This window comes from Chelonia mydas, chromosome 1 (genome assembly GCF_015237465.2).
Source record: "Chelonia mydas isolate rCheMyd1 chromosome 1, rCheMyd1.pri.v2, whole genome shotgun sequence".
NCBI classification, from domain to species: domain Eukaryota; kingdom Metazoa; phylum Chordata; order Testudines; family Cheloniidae; genus Chelonia; species Chelonia mydas.
Window position 1 is genome coordinate 61,241,347 of NC_057849.1, and position 21,099 is coordinate 61,262,445.

Genomic DNA, 21,099 nt, shown 5'->3' on the forward strand with positions numbered 1-21,099 from the left:
TAACTACTGTAATGAACTGCTGTGTGTAGACTGTAGGCAGCATGGTGTGGAAAGGATTTTAAAGTGACTCCATCTGAGTAAAAACAAGACTTTGAAATAGAGTGAATTTCCTTCCCATTATGCAGGCCTAACTCCAACTAACATTAATGGGAGTAACCTACACAAAGGATAATTAGAGCCCTTGGAGTTTAAACTCACAGCTATTGAGAACTCTAGCTAAAGTGTGCATAAAGTTAGCAAAAATGTTTAAATTGCTTCATAGTTTAGTTATATTGTGTCTGAAGGTGAAAGTCAAAATTTGCATAGTGCTAGAATAGCTGGTAATTGCCTGACTTTACCTTATATAGACATATATAGTGCTAATTATATTTTCGCTAGTTATTTTGCAGTTTTCAAGCTTCCACCAGATCATTTTCTTAAAGCATAAAGGATGATACAATCTATTTCCTTTCTGTTTCCTAACAGTAGGAAGAGGCATTTACCAGAGAATTCAATGTAGTAATCATATTGCTATTATTTATTTATTATCAGAAGTATTTATAAGGTGATCATCACTGTGGTATATAAACATCCCTTACGCTGGGACTCAGATTTATTTCTTGTAGGATCAGATACTGGAGGCATGGGCACACCACCAACAATGCCTGCCCCTGACTGTCTTGATCTACACACAAGGAATATATAGGTGAAACTTGCTTTCTGAGAACAGTTGTCATGGTGGGGCATTGAAAAAGGTATGTGAGATAACTGGATCTGTTTGGGCAGTATAGATAGGTGACCAGCACCTGGAATTTTATTCAGAACTGAACTGGCAGCCAGTGGAGATTACAGACTAATAGGGTGAGAAGGGACCGCAAGGATCGTCTAATCTAACCACCTGCAAAGATGCAGGATTTGTTGTGTCTAAACCATCCAAGACAGATGGCTATCCAGCCTCCTTTTGAAAACCTCCAGCAAAGATTCCACAGCTTCCCTGGGCAGTCTGTTCCATTGTCCTACTGTTCTTACAGTTAGGAAATTTTTCCAGAATTTAATCTAAATCTGCTATGCTGTAGTTTGAACCCATTGCCTCTTGTCCTGCCCTCTATGACAAGAGAGAACAACTTTTCTTCATCTTTTTTTATGCCAGCCTTTAAAGTATTTGAAGACCACTATCATGTCCCCGCTTAATCTCCACTTTTCCAAACTAAACGTACCCAGTTCCTTCAGCCTTTGCTTGTATGGCTTGCATTCCATCCCTTTGATCATCTTTGTTTCTTGCTTCTGGATTCTTTCCAGTTTCTTGACACACAGTACTCCAGCTGAGACCTCACTAGTGCCAAGTAGAGCAGTACTATCATCTCCCATGACTTGCATGCTCTGCCTCTGTTAATACAATCTAAAATTTCATTTTTTGGGTTTTTTTGCAACAGTATTGCATTGCTGACTCATGTTGAGGATGTGATCCACCACAACTCCCAGATCCTTTTCAGCAGTGCTGCTGCTAAGCCAGCTATCTGTCACTCTGTATTTGTTCATTTGGTTTTTCTTCCCTAAGTGTAGCACCTTACCTTTGTCTCTGTTGAATTTCATTTTGTTATTGACAGCCCAGTTCTGAAGTTTATCAGGATCCTGCTGAATCTTAGCTCTATCCTCCAAAGTTTTGGCAACCCTCCCAGCTTGCTTAGTGTCATCTGCAAATTTGATCAGTATGCTCTCTATTTCGTACATCCAGGTAATTAATCAAGATGTTATATAACACTGGACCAAGAACAAATCCCTGTGGAACCCCAGTTGAGACCTCCGTCCATTCTGACATCATTCGATTAATAGTTACTCTTTGTTTGAGGTTGTTTAACCAATTATGTATCTACTTAATGGCAGTTCCACCAAGCCGGCATTTCTCCAGCTTACTTATCAGAATGTTATGTGGAACTGTGTCAGAAACCTTGCTGAAGTCCAGGTATATTATGTCCACTGCATTCCCCCTATCTACCAAACCTGTTACCCTGTCAAAAATGGAAATGGAAATTATTTGGCATGATTTGTTCTTGGTAAATCCAAGCTGGCTGCTAGTGATCACCCCTTCATCCTCCAGATATTTGCAAACTGAATGTTTTATATATTGCTCTAGTAGATTCCCAGGTATTGAAGCCAGGCTGACTGGTCTATAGTTCCCTGGCTCCCCCTTTTCCCCCTTGTTAAATATGGGCCCTACATTAGCCCTTCTCTAGTCTTCTGGGACCTCTTCTGTCATCCATGAGTTTGCAAATATTATTGCCAGTGGCTCTGAGATTTCTTCAGCTAATTCTTTCAGTACCCTCAGGTGACTAGCTTCGGGCCCTGCTGATTTGAATTCATTCAAATTGGTCAGAAGATCTCTGACATGTTCTTTATTTATCCTGGTCTGCATCCCTTCTCCTTTATTGTTTATGGTAACTTCACTAGTCATCCAGTCACATGTTATTTTTTGTGAGACGACTGAAGCAAAGTAGGCACTGAGCAACTCTGCCTTCCTATCATCTTCCATTACTAGCTCACCTTCTCCATTGAGTAGCCCATACCATCCTTGACCTTTCTTTTTTGTCTGACATATTTGTAGAACCCCTTCTCGTTGTCTCTAACATTCCTTGCCAGCTGTAACTCATTCTTTGCCTTGGCTTTCCTGATTTTGTCCCTACATGTTTGTGCTATTCCCACGTATATTTCTTCGGTGATATTCCTCTTCCATTTCCTGTATGTATCCCTTTTGTTTTTTAGATAGCTAAAAAGCCTAGGGTGGCTCTTCTTACCTTTCCTCTGCATCAGAATAGCTTGATGTTGAGTCTCTAGTATTACATCTTTTAGGAACTGCCAGCCCCCTTGGCTCCTTTTCTTCCTAATTGGTCTTTCCATGGGACCTTGTCTACTATTTCTCTGAGTGGATTGAAATTTCAAAGTCCACAAGCTGTGATAGTTTGAGATGGATGTAAAGAATAAAGTCTACTACTCCATCTTCCTCCACTTCTAAAGTCATTGAGCATGCCAACAGCAACCACTGCTTTGAGTTCCTTTCTTCGAACTGCCTCCTGGATTCTCTCTAATCTGACTTCTGCCCTCCAGACCCTCCCCAAGTTTGCCCCTCCCTGCTGATCTGCTTTTATCTCTCATTGCATCGCTCACTGCATGCTTTGTTTTGCCAGCACTAGCTAGAGAGAGGGCCTGATGGGGATGACTGATATTTGTGTACTTCTATCTCCAAACTTTGTGTGCTTTGCTTCTCTGATGGAAAGTTCTTCGGGGCAGGGATTGTGCCTGCTTGTTGCTATGGACAGCACCTAGCACATTGTAAGTGCTCCAGGATACCCAACTACATAAATAACAATTATAATGATAACAGTGGGATTTCTCTACCTTTTTTTAATAGCATGAAATTAAATTTTTAATACTTACATTGTTAAATTGGGAAGATACGACACTGACGTTAGCAGAATCCAGATGCTGTAAGGCTCCAGAACTGTCCCTTTGGCATCCTGCCTGGACAGAACCAATTCTTTAGTTATTACTCTGTTCTGGTCAGTGCCAGTGGCTCAATAGTGGCAATTACATCTGAGACACTGGCTAAAGTCTTGAGGGCTTACGTAATCCCCCCCAAAGTGTAAGACTCATGCAGTGTCTGAAGGTAGGCAAGTATGCACGTAAGGATTGGCTTCATAATAAGCTTGAGATTCAAAGCAGGCAAATACTGTAAGAAAAACTTTAAAACAATAAACACTTAGAAAAATCTCTGTAGAGAGACACAGGGAAACTCTGAACTCTCAAGCCCATCCATTTTTTTCCTCAGGAAAATATTGTTTCCACAAACTCTTAAGAAAAACTGCTAACTGTTCATTTTAAATGGAAGCGCCACGAGTGAGCCAGATACTAGATACTTGTAGCAGTAAGCAATTCAAGACAGAGAAGGGAACAGTCTTACAGAAGAAAGGGACATCATCAAAAGGTGAACAAACTACTGCTCTGATCTATACAACCACTCGACAAATAGAGATTCTAGTGTCTTAGACAGCCCAGATTCAACAGAGGAGGATGAATTTCCAATACTACGTGAAGAAGCTGTGAAATCACTCAAGAACGAAAAGGCTACAGGTATTGACAACATCCCAGCCAAACTGATGAAATTCGGAGGAGAAATAGTAATAGATGTACTCACCAAGATCTGCAACAAGATCTGGCAGACTGGTGAGTGGCCCTCCACGTGGACACAATCACTAATCATCACTCTGCCAAAGAAAGGCAACCTGCAATTGTGTCAAAATTACCAGACTATAAGCTTACTTAGCCATCCCAGCAAAGTGATGTTGAAAGTCATATTGAACAGATTGAAGCCATAAGTGGAGAATATCGTTGCTGAAGAACAGGCTGGCTTTTGTGCTGGAAGAAGTACAACAGAACAGATTTTCAATCTTCGTGTTCTATGTGAGACATCTACCACATCTTCGTTGACTTCAAGAAGGCGTTTGACAGAGTATGGCACAAAGCTTTCTGGGCAAGCATGAAGAAGTACAATGTTGGTTGTAAGCTTATTCTTACCATTAAACAACTGCATGCCAAAACCAGCAGTGCAGTTCTTGTCAATGGCACAAGAGGAGAGTAGTTTCGCACCACTGCTGGAGTCCGGCAAGGCTGCCTTCTTTCACCCACACTGTTCAACATCTACTTGGAGCGCATAATGACTGATGCCCTGGAAGATCAGATATGCACAGTCAGCATTGGGGGGTGAGCAATCTCAAATCTTCGGTTTGCTGATGACATTGATGGCCTGGCAAGCAGCAAAGATGAACTTGCCAACCTTGTGAAATGATTGGATGAAACCTCCACAAAATATGGCATGGAAAACAGTGCAGAGAAAACCAAGCTGATGACAAACAAACGTGATGGGATCAGCTCACATATCACTGTCAGTGGACAAGAGCTGGAGGCAGGGAAACAGTTCAAGTATTTGGGGGCAGTCATCACTGATGAAGGATCCAAGGCAGAAATTCTGGCAAGAACTGCACAAATAGCAGCAGCAGTGGCAAAGCTAAAGCCAATTTGGAGAAATAAGAACATCTCCCTGGAATCCAAACTGAAACTGCTGCACGCATTGGTCATCTCCATTTTTCTGTATGCATATGACCCTTACGGAAGAACTTGAATGGAAAATCCAGTTAGTAGAGATGAGATACTTCCGTAAAATCCTGGGCATCTCCTACTTTGACCACATCACTAACGAAGAGGTCCACAAGATCATCACCCAATGCGGTGGGTCATATGAAGACCTCCTGACGACCATGAAAAAGCGCAAGCTGAACTGGTACGGCTATGTAACAAGATCATCTGGCCTATCCAAGATCATCCTCCAAGGGACAGTACAGGAGAAGAGAAGAAGAGGTAGACAGAAGAAGAGATGGATTGACAACATAGAAGAGTGGATAGGAATGGACTTCGCGGAGACTGAAGCACTGACGCACAATCATCAGGGGTGGAGACAAATGGTTGATTGCTCATCAGTGATAGTGCCCCAATGACCAATGCGGTTATGGGAGTGATGATGATGATGATGATTGATGAATGAGCAATGTAAGACCAAAGTATACAGTTGGTTGGTTGAAATTTCCCAAATGTCAATGTTCTTAAAAAATTCAGTTTTCAATGGAAAAAAAAAACCAAATTTTTTCACAGAAAATTGTTATCGTTTTCAACCATCTCTAATGATTGGAAATGACCAGTAAAGAGACAGTGTGAATACAAAGTGGACATGATGTCACAGGATATGGCTCATTACACATGGACTCCATTGTCTATTATTACATTTTGGTAAGTCAAATGTAATAGAGATAGCATGCCAACTAAAATAACAACCAAAAATTAACTAATACAACCTGTTCATAAAACACACAAGTAGAAACATATGTCATAGATGTCAGGATAGTTGACCTGATCCCCCCCAAAAGGTAAGAGGATTATTCTTTCTCTTATTGGACATGAGAGGACCTTTCCTCTTATCCCATTACTGTTTACTTTGCTTAAGAGCCTTCATTGAGGGACCTTGTTATAGGCTTTCTGCAAGTCCAAGTACATTATATCCACTAGATCACGCTTGTCCACATGCTTGTTGACACTCAAAGAATTCTAACAGATTGGACATCCTAGCTGACATTCTTAGCTGCTGCACCATGGCAACACACTGAACCACCACTCCTGACCAACAACCTTAATGCTAAAGACCTACAGAGCCACAGCAGCCACACCTCAGGCACGTGATTGGTTGGACAGACAGCCTTCTCATTGGATACATGGACTATATAGAGACAGGAAGAAGAAGCTGTCTGAGCAACAGACCATTTCCTGGTTGGTGCCTAGACGGCCTTGCCTAGTCCTGCCCTGCTGCCTTGCCTGACCTCGCCTCCCTAACTCACTGCCCTGGCCCCTTGGATTGGATCTTCCAGCTACTGACGCCTGTTAGAACTCAGACCATTGCCCTGAATTGCCTCTGACAGTGATTCACCTCCTAGCTCCCTGGGGTTGCCCCCTACCCTGCCTTGGCCACTGGCCATTACATAATCATCCCACTGCTTTCTCCTTGTTCGAGTCCTCCTCAAGACTCACTGCTAGCATGAAGCCTACAAATAGTTATCTACTGTTCACAGCTTGGTAAAGGACCACTGGGGGTAACAAGACAAAGTCCCTCACCAAAGGCTCTTAAGCAAAGTAAGCTGTCATGGGATAAGAGGGAAGGTCCTCTCATGGTTAAAAGATAGGAAACAAAGGGCAAGAACAAATGGTCAGTTTTCAGAATGGAGAGAGATAAATAGTGGTGTCCTCCAGGGGTCTGCACTGGGACCAGTCCTATTCAACATATTCATAAATTATCTGGAAAAAGAGGTAAACCGTGAGGTGGCAAAATTTGCAGATGATACAAAACTACTCAAGATAGTTAAGTCCCAAGCACACTGCGAAGAGCTACCAAAGGATCTCACAAAACTTGGTGACTGAGCAACAAAATGGCAGATGAAATTCAATATTGATAAATGCAAAGTAATGCACATTGGAATATATAATCCCAACTATACATATAAAATGATGGGGTCTAAATTAGCTGTTACCACTCAAGAAAGAGATCTTGGAGTCATTGTGGATAGTTCTCTGAAAACATCCACTCAGTGTGCAGCGGCAGTCAAAAAATCAAACAAAATGTTGGGGATCATTAAGAAAGGGATAGACAATAAGACAGAAAATATCATAATGCCTCTATATAAATCCATGGTATGCTCATGTCTTGGATACTGTGTGCAGAAGTGGTCGCCCCATTTCAAAAAAGATACATTGGAATTGGAAAAGGTTCCGAAAAGGGCAATAAAAATTATTAGTGGTATGGAATGGCTTCCATATGAGGAGAGATTAATAAAACTGGGACTTTTCAGCTTGGAAAAAGAAACGACTAAGGGTGGACATTATAGAGGTCAATAAAATCGTGACTGGTATGGAGAAAGTAAATAAGGAAGTGTTATTTATTCCTTCTCATAACACACAAACTAGGGGTCACCAAATGAAATTTATAGGCAGCAGGTTTAGAACAAACAAAAGGATTATTTTTTCACACAATGCACAGTCAACCTGTGGAGTTCCTTGCCAGAGGATATTGTGAAGGCCAAGACTATAACAGGGTTCAAAAAAGAACTAGAGAAGTTCATGGAGGCTAGGTCCATCAATGGCTATTAGCCAGGATGAGCTGGGAAGGTGTCCCTAGGCTCTGTTTTCCAGAAGCTTGGAATGGATCACTTGGTGATTACCTGTTCTGTTCATTCCCTCTGGGGTTCCTGGCATTGGCCACTGTCGGAAGACAGGATACTGGGCTAGGTGGACCTTTGGTCTGACCCAGTATGGCCATTCTTATGTTCTTGTGTTCTTAACAATTTTTAATATGATTTGGACCCCTCAAGGTATCCTGTGTAATTCATGATCTTACTACTGTTACCCTCATCTTCCCTCCCCCATTTCCTCTTATTGTCTGTAACATTTATCTGTTGTGCCTTGTCTTCAATTAGTTTGCAAGCACTTTGGGACCTGGACCATGGCTTCCTGTGTTTTTGTCCAATGCCTAGAACAATGGGGCACCAGCTCTGATTGGGACTTATTGGTACTGTTGAATTACAAATAATAATTGAATATTGAGATTGTGCTAAGTGACAAGAACTGTTCATGGTCACAAGTATTATAAGCTCTCATATGTTTCTGAAAGAACAGAAAGCATGTTGTTTCCTGTGGTAAAGAGTCACTTGTAACTGTTCAAACAGTGTGTGTTACTTGATCGTTGCCCAAAAGTTATTCTTAAAACTCTGAAGGTGATAATATACAGCTCAGAATAAAATGTTTAGGCATGGAGGGTTAGCTGTCTGGGTCAGGTAGCTAAAGATTAATGCAGACTTCACAAGCCTCCTTGTAACTAGCTTCTAATAACTTTGACGAGGATAGCAAATACTCTGTAGCATTGCTTATACCTGTCACTTGAATTGGCAACCAGTTTTGTCACTTGGAGGTGATTCTTACAATGTCTAATGGGTTCTTGTTCAGCCGAGTTGCCAAACAGCAGTGAGCAGCATTGCACACTAAGCCTCAAATCCTCTCCCAGGCACCCAGCTCAAGTAAATGGGCTGAACATATCCAGGGAGAAAGGAGGGGAAGGAGTATTCCACCAGGACCACATGTCTACACAGCCCACGGCGGTGAGCCTCTGGGCCTGGGTCAACAGACCCGGGCTTTTAGGCTCACCCTGCATTCTAAAAGTAGCTATGTAAATCTTCCGCCGACGTGCACGGGCTGAAATTGTGGAAAAGTATGGTTTCAGAGTAACAGCCGTGTTAGTCTGTATTCGCAGAAAGAAAAGGAGTACTTGTGGCACCTTAGAGACTAACTAATTTATTTGAGCATGAGCTTTCGTGAGCTACAGCTCACTTCATCGCATCACTTTCCCCACAACCTCAGCCGTGCAGAACACAATGCCATCCACAGCCTCAGAAACAACTCTGACATCATAATCAAAAAGGCTGACAAAGGAGGTGCTGTTGTCATCATGAATAGGTCGGAATATGAACAAGAGGCTGCTCGGCAGCTCTCGAACACCACTTTCTACAAGCCATTACCCTCTGATCCCACTGAGAGTTACCAAAAGAAACTACAGCATTTGCTCAAGAAACTCCCTGAAAAAGCACAAGATCAAATCCGCACAGACACACCCCTGGAACCCCGACCTGGGATATTCTGTCTACTACCCAAGATCCATAAACCTGGAAATCCTGGGCGCCCCATCATCTCAGGCATTGGCACCCTGACAGCAGGATTGTCCTGCTATGTAGACGCCCTCCTCAGGCCCTACGCTACCAGCACTCCTAGCTACCTTTGAGACACCACTGACTTCCTGAGGAAACTACAATCCATCGGTGATCTTCCTGATAACACCGTCCTGGCCACTATGGATATAGAAGCCCTCTACACCAACATTCCACACAAAGATGGACTACAAGCCGTCAAGAACACTATCCCCGATAATGTCACGGCTAACCTGGTGGCTGAACTTTGTGACTTTGTCCTTACCCATAACTATTTTTACAATTGGGGACAACGTATACCTTCAAATCAGCGGCACTGCTATGGGTACCCGCATGGCTCCACAGTATGCCAACATTTTTATGGCTGACTTAGAACAACGCTTCCTCAGCTCTCGTCCCCTAATGCCCCTACTCTACTTGCGCTATATTGATGACATCTTCATCATCTGGACCCATGGAAAAGAAGCTCTTGAGGAATTCCACCATGATTTCAACAATTTCCATCCCACCATCAACCTCAGCCTGGTCCAGTCCACACAAGAGATCCTCTTCCTGGACACTACAGTGCTAATAAACGATGGTCACATAAACACCACCCTATACCGGAAACCTACTGACCGCTATTCCTACCTACATGCCTCCAGCTTTCACCCTGACCACACCACACAATCCATTGTCTACAGCCAAGCTCTGCGATACAACCGCATTTGCTCCAACCCCTCAGACAGAGACAAACACCTACAAGATCTCTATCAAGCATTCTTACAACTAAAGTACTCACCTGCGGAAGTGAAGAAACAGATTGATAGAGCCAGAAGAGTTCCCAGAAGTCACCTACTACAGGACAGGCCTAACAAAGAAAATAACAGACCACTAGCCGTCACCTTCAGCCCCCAACTAAAACCCCTCCAACGCATTATCAAGGATCTACAACCTATCCTGAAGGATGACCCAACTCTCTCACAAATCTTGGGAGACAGGCCAGTCCTTGCCTACAGACAGCCCCCCAACCTGAAGCGAATACTCACCAGCAACCACATACCACACAACAGAACCACTAACCCAGGAACCTGTCCTTGCAACAAAGCCCGTTGCCAACTGTGCCCATGTATCTATAAAGGGAACACCATCACGGGCCTAATAACATCAGCCACACTATCAGAGGCTCGTTCACCTGCACATCTACCAATGTGATATATGCCATCATGTGCCAGCAATGCCCCTCCGCCATGTACATTGGTCAAACTGGATAGTCTCTACGTAAAAGAATAAATAGACACAAATCAGATGTCAAGAATTATAACATTCATCAACCAGTCAGTGAACACTTCAATCTCTCTGGTCACGTGATTACAGACATGAAAGTTGCGATATTACAACAGAAGAACTTCAAATCCAGACTCCAGGAGAGACTGCTGAATTGGAATTCATTAGCAAATTGGATACAATTAACTTAGGCTTGAATAGAGACTGGGAGTGGCTAAGTCATTATGCAAGGTAACCTATTTCCCCTTGTTTTCCTAACCACCCCCCCCCCCCAAGACGTTCTTGTTAAACCCTGGATTTGTGCTGGAAATGGCCCACCTTGATTATCATACACATTGTAAGGAGAGTGATCACTTTACATAAGCTATTACCAGCAGGAGAGTGGGGTGGGGGGAGAGAAAACCTTTTGTAGTGATAAACACCCATTTTTTCATGATTTGTGTGTATAAAAACAAACATCTTCTGTATTTTCCACAGTATGCATCCGATGAAGTGAGCTGTCGCTCACGAAAGCTTACGCTCAAATAAATTGTTTAGTCTCTAAGGTGCCTTTTCTTTTTGCGAATACAGACTAACACGGCTGTTACTCTGAAACCTATGTAAACCTTGTGGCTCAGGCTGGAGCTAGGGCTCCAAAGCCTAGGGAGGGAGTGGGCTTCAGAGTCCGAGCTCCAGCCCGAGCTGCAACTTCAAAGCAATATCTACACAGCTATTTTTATCGCAGTAGTGTGAGCCTGAGTCTGTCGCCCTGGGCTCAGAGGCTTGCTGCCACTGGCTGTATCGACATACCCGCTGGCAGTGGAAATGTCCACAGCTGTTATTCCAGCCAGGATAGGCTGTGAAGCCCTAGCACCTGACCTCCATCCGAGATAACAAGCCAACAGATTTACAAACCCAGTCCCTTCCATCTTTGCAACAGCTTTTGGGGATTTCTCTTGGAGCTGGGTTAGGTGATGCACAGGAGATGCACATTCTTCCCAGGTTTTGTTGCATTAGTGTCCCTTCTGTACCTCACAGAGTAGGAGGTTATCCCTCTGGTTAAAGCTTCTGTGTCGAAGTCAAGGTTAACGCAGTGGTGGTGCATAGCACTGTGTAATGACTCTAGCTAACCATAAAGTGATGTCTTTTGGTCAGCATGAATGTACTAGCGTATACATTTAGTTGCCTCGGTACACTGCAAAGAAGTCCCAAACTGCAACATTTGGAAGTTTGGTTCAGGCCTCTCTCTGAATTAGAGGAGGAAATTTTGAAAAATACTTTCTGTTGGACTGGAGGTTTGTGTTTGCTTAGCCTGTTTTTCTCAGATGTAGTTATTTGGTTGTTATGAAAAAAGATTCTATCCTCTTAGTTGCCCATTAGACTCCTCACAACAATTTCTTGAGGGTAAATTTTATCATGGAAGAATGATTACATGCTTTTCAAAACAATTTAATTTGATATAACAATACTGTAGCTGCAGCTAAATCTTCCAGAGAGATGCTGTGGAGGAGCCAAATTAGATGCAACAATGAACCTATAGGTGTATTTTAATGACTACACTATATTTGCAATAAGATATTTGTATTGTTTGAAAAATAATAGAAATTAATTGGGTCAAAGAAAGGTTTGTCCTGTCAAAAGTAAAGTATTTTTATTGCTAATGATGTATTGAGATCTCCTGTTCAGGCAACAAACTAGTTTGACAAAGATTTTGACTCATGTTATGTGCGATTACGCAGGATACAAGAGACTCTTTATACAGTAAGGTCTGTTCAAGAGAGGCCTGAAGTTAAGTGGTGTTAATATATAATTTCTTATCCTCTGGAAAGTAACCATATTGTTACTGTCGATCGCCATTAAAAATTCTGTAATATCAAGCTTGAAATCATTTAATCAGTTTTGTGCTCCTATTACAAAATGCAGATAGAATTTTGGAGGTTTTTTTTTTAATTACAGCTATTGCATAGTGATATCACAGTTCAAAAATGAAGACAGTACTGCATCATACTTTGCTAAGCCAAATGACCATTGTTGCTGCCAAGTATAAGAACTGCCAAGAGTAAAGTTCTTTTCCAGGACGTTAATAGTATCGCTGAACTAACGGCTGTCACACTTCCTTATGTATATTTATGCTCAGATAATTTATTTAAATAGTGTTCTTGGTATATGCTTTATAGCCTTCCACATTTTGCTATACAAATTTAGGCTTATATTGCAGACTGTGCAATTCATTTGGCAAATGTAATTTCCATCCCTGCATACTAATCGATTTCTCCACAAACACCTGCTATCAGTTATGATAATAAAAATGCCATTCTAAATTGAAAAGGGGCCAAATCGAGCTTCCTAAGGAAATGACTTCAGTATCTTTCAGTGCGGCGAATGTAGTAATGTTCTTGTAGTGCCAAGGTTGGTTGTTGTTTGGGGGTTTTTTTGGGTTGTTGTTTGGGGCGGTGTTGTTTTTTTAGCATTTGTATTTTATATAATTTTGCTCTATGACATCATTTCTCTGTCTAAATGATTCCTCGTAACGAGGGAATTCGCAGGGAGGCAGGAGTGGAGTTTCCACATTTCCTCTCTCTTGGGACCAAATTCAAAAAGCTTTACTTAGCCAAAACTCCCTAGCATAACAGGGCCTTAATCCTGACTGGAACCTCTGGGTGCTACCATAGTATAAATATTAAACAGTCACATCAGTTTCTATAACATTGCTGGGCAAAAGCTGTGAAGTCAATAAAGTTTTGCCAACTGAAGAACTTAAGAATTTTGCCTTTGCACTAGATATCAGTTTCTTACCTAAAACCTATGTCTAAATTTAGCAGCCAGTCTATGAAGAGTGATTGAAACAATTTATGGCCTCATCTCACTAGGAAATAACCTCTTGTTGATTATGCCCCCGTCAAATGGTTAACTGCTAATGTACACAGAACAGAACTGTTTTCACCTTATGCCTTCCCACACTCAGAAATGTCGTGCCCGTTTTCAGAAATGGTGACTCTCTAGTGGAGCTCAGCAGACATTTTTACCTCCATATGTGACTCGGTGGCAAAATGCATGCATCTCAGCTCCACTGCAGCTTATGCTATCAGTTGTACCAGTATGACTGCACCATTGCTGAGACACAGGTAGGAAACTGTCAAGAGTAGGTACCTCCCTTGTAGAAAAAAATGAATGACTCCATGTTAAGTCAGGGCTCTAGCACAGTTTCAGAATCAGGGTCAAAAATTCATTCACAGCTAAATTGTTTTCAACACTAGTTTGAGGTGGTGGGGTAGGAAGAGAATCATTGCTGACATCTGTTGTCAGTAATAGGTCATTTTCTGAAGTCTCTCTTAGGACATTTCTCTTGGGCAGTGGTTCTCAACTTCTCTCCTTCCCGTCAGCACTCTTCTCCCAGCCATTACACATCTGTCCTCCCATTTAGCAATATCAGAAAGGCAAGGTTGTCATGACCCCCTGACACTTATTTGCAATTGCCATGCGGGTCCCTACCTCCATGTCAAGAAATCCTGTTTTAGGATATTTATATAAGGCCTTGTCTGCACTAAAGAACTGAACCATTTGTTACTGAACCAGATTAAGTGTAAACAATTAAGTGTCTCCACACTAGTCATACCAAACTGGTTTATTTTGCCCCATATTCACACTTGTGCTGTCCTAAACAATTTCATTTGCAATTCCTTTTGTCTAACAATTCACAGCTAGCTCCTAGAAGTAGTGCATCCTGGGAAATGTCACAAGGCCACTTAGGGCTTGACTAAACAGAAATGCTCAGGAAAGTGAATTAAGATAAATCAAATTAAGGACATTTTGATTCTGAATAAGAGTTTTCCACACAGGAGTTAAATGCAATTTAACTAACTCACTTGAATTTGGATGAACTTTCCTGAGTGTCGCCCTGTAGACAAGCCCTTGGTGTACTGTGGGGCATTAATAGGGAGGACTAGTTGAACCATTTCAGCTTGTCTGTGTTCACTCTTGCACCAAACCAGTTGAAATTGAACCTATGAAGCTGTGACAGTTTATTAGTCCGGCTATTTCTAACGAACTATTAGACTCTTTGTAAACCATTAGCAGACCATTTGAGAAGTTCTTGTGTGTGCTGGACTCTTCAGACCCGAGAGTGGAGACTCAGACTCGAGCTGCATCCACACTACGAAATGCCTGGGCTCTGACCCACATCACAGCGGGACTCAGGCTCTGACCCTCCACCCTGCAGGGTCCGTAGGCCCCAGTCAAGAGGGTTTCCTGACCCGAGTCAGCCTCATTTCTGTATGGATGGAAGGGGCGCTTAGGCATGAACCTGAGTCAGAGCTTGGGCTTAGTGTGCTGTGTAGACATACCCAAAATGTTCTACAAATATTCTTCAGGCTTTCACCAGTTTAATTTCTCTAGACCAAACTTAAGAGTCGAGTGTTTACCTTGTATAGATTTATGCTGCATCCCCTTTTGTCTGAACAATGCCCTCCTATGTTATCTGCCAGCAAATAAGTCATCATATTGGATTTTTTTTGAATGTTCATTTTCTCATAGCTCTAACAGCCCAAGCTTATGCACTGAAGGAAGAGAATGACAGCCTCCGATGGCAGCTGGATGCTTACAGAAATGAGGTGGAGCTTCTAAAACAAGAGAAAGGACAACTCTTTCGGACAGAAGAAAGTCTCACAAAGGACCAACAGTTGCAATTTCTGCAGCAGACTATGCAAGGCATGCAGCAGGTACCATGAGTCAATTTTTAGTGCCTTTTCCCAATAATGTATATGCAAAAGGGGTATTTTTTGTTAGGAAAAAAGTCACTGCAAATTTCTGAAGTGCTAAAATCAGTTTTTTTAAGATGGTAAGGGGCCTGACCATGATTTCTTTGCATACTCAAATGCCTGTTGATTTCTGCAGGCTGTTTTGGGTGTATACAGATGGCAGCATCAGGCCACAGGAATTAAAGACCTGCTGACAAAGGGGATGTCTACACTGCAGTCTGACGTGTGATTGCAGCGTGGGTTGGCCTAGCTCTGCAAGAAAATAGCAGGTTTAAGAAGCCTTTTCCAACCTAGCATGGCCAGTGCCCCAAAGGCCGCAGGTCAGGTATGGGTCATAGCGCCAGCAGCCTTAAACAGCATCAGAGCTGTGCAGTGCGCGAGGGGAGAGAACACACAGTACTACTGCAAAGACTGTAGCACGGGCTGCTGTGGCCTGTGCTCCCATGACACTTCTAAAGACACTTGTCCATCTCCTCAGCAAGTATAAATGGACATACCACCACTGACGTCAGTGGCGCTAGATTGATTTACACTAGCTGAGGACCTGGTCCATTGTGACTGAGTCAAACATAATGTCGCCAGAAGCTGCTGCTGGTGTAGTACACCTCCACTTTCCTTCTACTGTGGCCAGTGACTTAAAGCCATAGATTGACCCTTTATTTCTAAGTATCTTCTGTTTCCAAACAGTTAATCAGCTCCCACTTCTGATATTATCATTGGAAGTCATAAATCCCCTCTTTGTGACATTGCAGTTAGTAGTCATTGTGGGGTCCCAGACTTATGCCTTCTGACCAGGAGTGAGCTTCAGTACAGATCTGTACATGAACACCCAGATCTCATCTTTCTTTTACAATATTGGGAGAATTTGTGGCCTAAGTGAGTAATTTCTTAATAAAATATATGAGAACTAATTAATTAGGCATTAGTTGCTCTTCAAATATGATGCTAAAGTGCCTTAGGCCTCAAAGCACTTAAGCACATGAATAATCTCATTCTTACTTAAGCACATGCTTAAGTATTGCTGACTTCATTAAAGTTAAGCACCTGAACACATGCTTTGCTAAATCTGAGCCTTAGTGCCTGTTCTCTGTTGCCTTGCACTTTGTGTAGTCATTCACACCAGTACAAATGCGTATAAAATGCTACCAAATCAAAGTGGTAGTGTTTTTACACTCACTTGCCACTGGTTTAGATTGTCACCTGAGTTGCAAGGGCAAAAGAGAATCAGGCCCTGGAATTTTAATTGAATTAGGACTGAAACTTCAGCCAGATACCAATATTGTTAACCAAGCGTGTTAAGAGAAAACCCACCGTTTATTATCCACTATCTATCTGTGTCACAGCAACTGTAGTTTCCCATCCTCCATGGTTTTTTAAATCCTTGACATTTTGCTGTGAGTTTTTGAATTTTTGCTAGTTTGACATCTGGGATCAAGCCAACCAACTTCCTATGGGGGAGGATTACAAAAGATTCAAGAAGTTGGAAAAGGGGCTGCAGTTAAGCCAATTTGAGGATATGCTGAGGATTGCAGAGATGAGGAGTTTTGTTGGGAAGTTGTTAGCAGGTTCAACAGCTGAATGGAGCTGGGTTGGGTCACTTTTGCGGATGATTGTAATGGGTCTGAGTAGATGTGTTTGGGTTGTTAGTAGCACTTATGACACCCCACGACATTTACACTTTTCCTGTGATTCATCCAGGAATATTTAGAAATTGGCCTCTCATTTAGGTAGAACCTATAAAATCTGAGTTTGGTTTTCGGAAATACTGAAGATTGACAGCTTCAATTGAAATCCATCAGCATAGCATGTGTACAGCACCTATGAAAACCAGGCTCTATATGAAATATTAAACACACATCCAGGTCTTGGCTGGTAATGGTTTAACAAGAAGACCTCTCTCATTCCCTTTTATCTTGTTGTGTATATATTATATTTAATTTAAGACAAGATGAACTGGTTTCCACCGAGTTCCTGAGCCCTACCTACACATTAAAAAAACCAGTTCCTCATCCTTTCTTTCCATTCACACCCACTCCCCCGCAACCGCAAACCCCTTCCTCCCTCTCACTTCGAAAACTAAAGAATAATTGATTTGAGCTGCAGTTGAAGAGCAGGTCTGGCTGAGAAAATGGATGCATTTTGAGCATCAAGGAATTTTCTGTGCACAGACTTGGTGCCAAACAGTAGCAAATAACGCAACATTGATGTATTTTTAATGCAGTCCAATTATCTGGTGATTTTTCAGGTTTCTTTTGCACACTTACAGGACTGATGAAATGAGTGATTATTTTCTCTTCTCTCACCACTTCTGTTGCTCAAAAGCATTATCAGCAAAATCACATAGATATTTGCTCATGAAGTATACCATATGGGCAGTCATAGCAATTTAGCAATTTATGTTGTCGAAAAATGTGTAATAGCAGCTCAGGCATTGAAGTTATGTGTTTTTGAGTTAACTTCCTCCATGAATTTGTGTCACCATTTAATTTCATACCCACTGTGAGGTCTCAAACAAATGGAAATAATGTCTTGTATCCATGGTAACAAATGAGGTACACTGTACCTGATTTTAAGATGGAAATTGAATTAACTTGTCACTTCTGTATAGGTGGTGTTAGCTTCCATGTATTTCTAATAGCAGTGGTTCCCAAACTTGGGACACTGCTTGTTCGGTGGCCAGTACGTCCCTCGGCCCGCGCCACTTCCCGCAGCCCCCATTGGCCTGGCACAGCGAACCGCAGGAAGTGGGAGCCATGATTGGCTGAACCTGCGGACGTGGCAGGTAAACAAACCGGCCGGGCCCACCAGGGGCTTCCCTGCACAAGCGGCGTCCCAAGCTATACAGGGACACACATACAAAATATATACCTTTTCAAATTGCTCTGTATTTGAGCATCTCACCGCTGGAAACAATGTAAGGAAACTCTGTGATCAGAGAGATTTTGCTTTCAGAATGTAATTCCAGTGTCGTTTTGGGGAACAGGTTAGATATTTTAGGATCTAATGTTAATCACTCAGTGCTAAGTATATTTGAATCTTGCCTCCCTAATGTGAAATGACTGAAAATGCCCAGACAACAGGACATGGGTTTTTACCATATAGAGATTATAGATGACATATATTCTGAGTGATGCTGAAGTTCATTTTGATTAATTTTTAATGCATACCAGGTGACTTTATGAATTCCTTAGAGAATTATTTATCAGAGTATTAACAGTATTGGCCTGTAGACTGTACTATTGTGTGGGCCTTTTGCTGTGTCCTCACACTACCTTGGTAACATTATTTCAGTTGAGACTTATGAAGAACAGGAGCGAGGGTTTGACTTGGCCATCTTTAGGAAGAGTCACAGGAAAGTCATACTGAACAAAGGAAATGTCACAAAAACATGGTTAAAAATACTAAGAGGGAAAGGATTAGCCTGCAAAAGAACCTTTGTTCTGCTATTTACAATGCAAACAATTCATACAGTGCAAGTTCTGTGATAATAAATGGCCAATTTGAACCCAGGTCTTAGACAGAACCGTCCTCTAGTTGTCAGGGCATTTGTGTTGTCAGGGCAACTGAAGTCACTGGGAGCTGGAGGTGCCCAACACTTGTCAGGTTTCAGGCTCTTCCTCAAAGGTATTCAGATGAAATCAATGGAAGTTAGATACCTAAATACTTTAGAGGAACTAGGCCCTACTCTGTAAATTGGTTGATTATGGATCATGCCATTATCTGCATTTCATATATCATAAAGGATGCCATCATTATTTAGCAAATAGTAATAACCATTGGTGAGATTTTCAAAAGCACTCAGCATTCACCTAACTTTGCTGGAGTGCATTGGAGTTTGACCATTCACTTTAATGGGAGCCATGTTAGGCCAATGCTGAGCACTTTTGAAAAGTCCTCACTATTCTGCTAGATGTTACCCTCTGAGAATTAAATTATGTAAGCCAGACTCTGTCATAGTTGGAATGAAAAACATTATCTTTTACATAGAGGTGGAGGGCAAATCGTGTATCAGCATGATCCCATTGACTTCAGTGGGCGAGGGCTGAGGGCATATTTCTTCACAGGGATGAGTTCAGTAACTTGTAGGATGGATCTATGTGGGACCTTTTTCTTCACTTCTTCCTTGTGGCTGATCTACTGTCTAAACTCCCATGAACCTCAATCAGTGTTTAGCGCTACAGGTTTCAAGCGTCTCAAAGAAGATTTTCCTGTCACATCCATTCCATTCACTCACATGCAAACTTTCCCAAATGCCAAAAGTCACAGATACTTTTGTAAAAGCCTGAAAATCACAAAATCCAGGGCTGTCATGACCACTATAACAACCCATTCATCCTTAAGTGTGAATGTTCCAGCAGCAGATGAATGCTAAGATTCATAGCATAGTCAGGTGGATGGGGCTCGTTGTGGGTTATATTCATTAGTATATCCTAACTACAGAGGGGCTTATTTATTCTATTTTATCCTTCCACTCCGTACTCACCAAACATTTACTCAACATGTCGCCCAGCATACACATGCTCAAGATTAACCTGTTTCTTCTGAAAATGCAGTTTTAGAATGGAGAGTAAATGAGAGGAAAAAATATCACCCTTATATTCATTTTTTACCTCCTGAATAAATATACTAGAGTGATTAAGTTGAAAGTATTTTTGTTGCTTTCCAGAGTATGAATCTTAATTTGATCTATAAATTTACAAAGAGCAACAGCAGTAGCAAGAACCTGGCATTACTGAATGACATTTGAATTCTGAAAACAAGTAGCCCTGTTTCTGGGAAGGGGGAGGAAGTGGCTCAGTAACAGTATGTCTGTTCTACAAGCACTACATCTGTACAGATGCAGCACTGCAGCCATGCCACTGTAGTGTAGATACAGTACTTACTACAACAACAGAAGGGGTTTTTCCGTCACTGTAGTAAATTCACCCTCTCAGAAGGAAGTCGCTAGGTCAATGGAACATTTCTTCTGTCAACCTAGCTACATATACAGTGGGTGTTAGAGCCACCTAACTGCATCGCACAGTGTGTGAAATTTTTCACAGCCTTGAGTGACATCGCTAGGTCAACCTAAGTTTTAGGTGTAGGCCAGGCCAAAGGATGCTTAAGCACTCTTTCCTTTACGCTTTGAATTTCACATCCCATTAGGCTTGCCATCAAATACCTACCTGCTGCTGTTCATACTTAAATAATAATTAATAAAGTGCACCAATAGGTTTACATGACAATGATTTAGTTTATCTCAGAATGGGAGACTGGAGTTTTCCTCCAAATGTGGCAACCCCTACCTAAGGCATTGTTTACTGTGGGCATTTCCCCCTAAAATTTCCTCCTGTAGCTATCACCAGTTCAGCTCCACAAGTGGTAGCAGCAATGGAAGTCTGGGGGTATGTCTACACTACGGAATAAGGTCGAATTTATAGAAGTCGGTTTTTTAGAAATCGGTTTTATATATTCGAGTGTGTGTGTCCCCACAGAAAATGTTCTAAGTGCATTAAGTGCATTAACTCAGCGGAGTGCTTCCACAGTACCGAGGCTAGAGTCGACTTCCGGAGCGTTGAACTGTGGTTAGCTATCCCACAGTTCCCGCAGTCTCCGCTGCCCATTGGAATTCTGGGTTGAGATCCCAATGCCTGATGGGGCTAAAACATTGTCGCGGGTGGTTCTGGGTACATATTGTCAGTCCCCCCTTCCCTCCCTCCCTCCGTGAAAGCAAGGGCAGACAATCGTTTCGCGCCTTTTTTCCTGAGTTACCTGTGCGGACGCCATACCAC

At 42.1% G+C, this 21,099-nt stretch overlaps 1 protein-coding gene across 3 annotated transcripts in view; it reads left to right on the forward strand.

The window, feature by feature from the left end:
• The window catches only part of ENOX1 (ecto-NOX disulfide-thiol exchanger 1), a 509,484-nt gene that overhangs the window by 438,907 nt on the left and 49,478 nt on the right, over positions 1–21,099 (forward strand). For all 3 annotated transcript variants that reach the window (XM_037894600.2, XM_043533288.1, XM_043533299.1), the window contains one exon: positions 15,105–15,289. In XM_037894600.2, the coding sequence (XP_037750528.1) occupies positions 15,105–15,289 (185 nt within the window). The remainder of the gene's footprint in view (positions 1–15,104; positions 15,290–21,099) is intronic.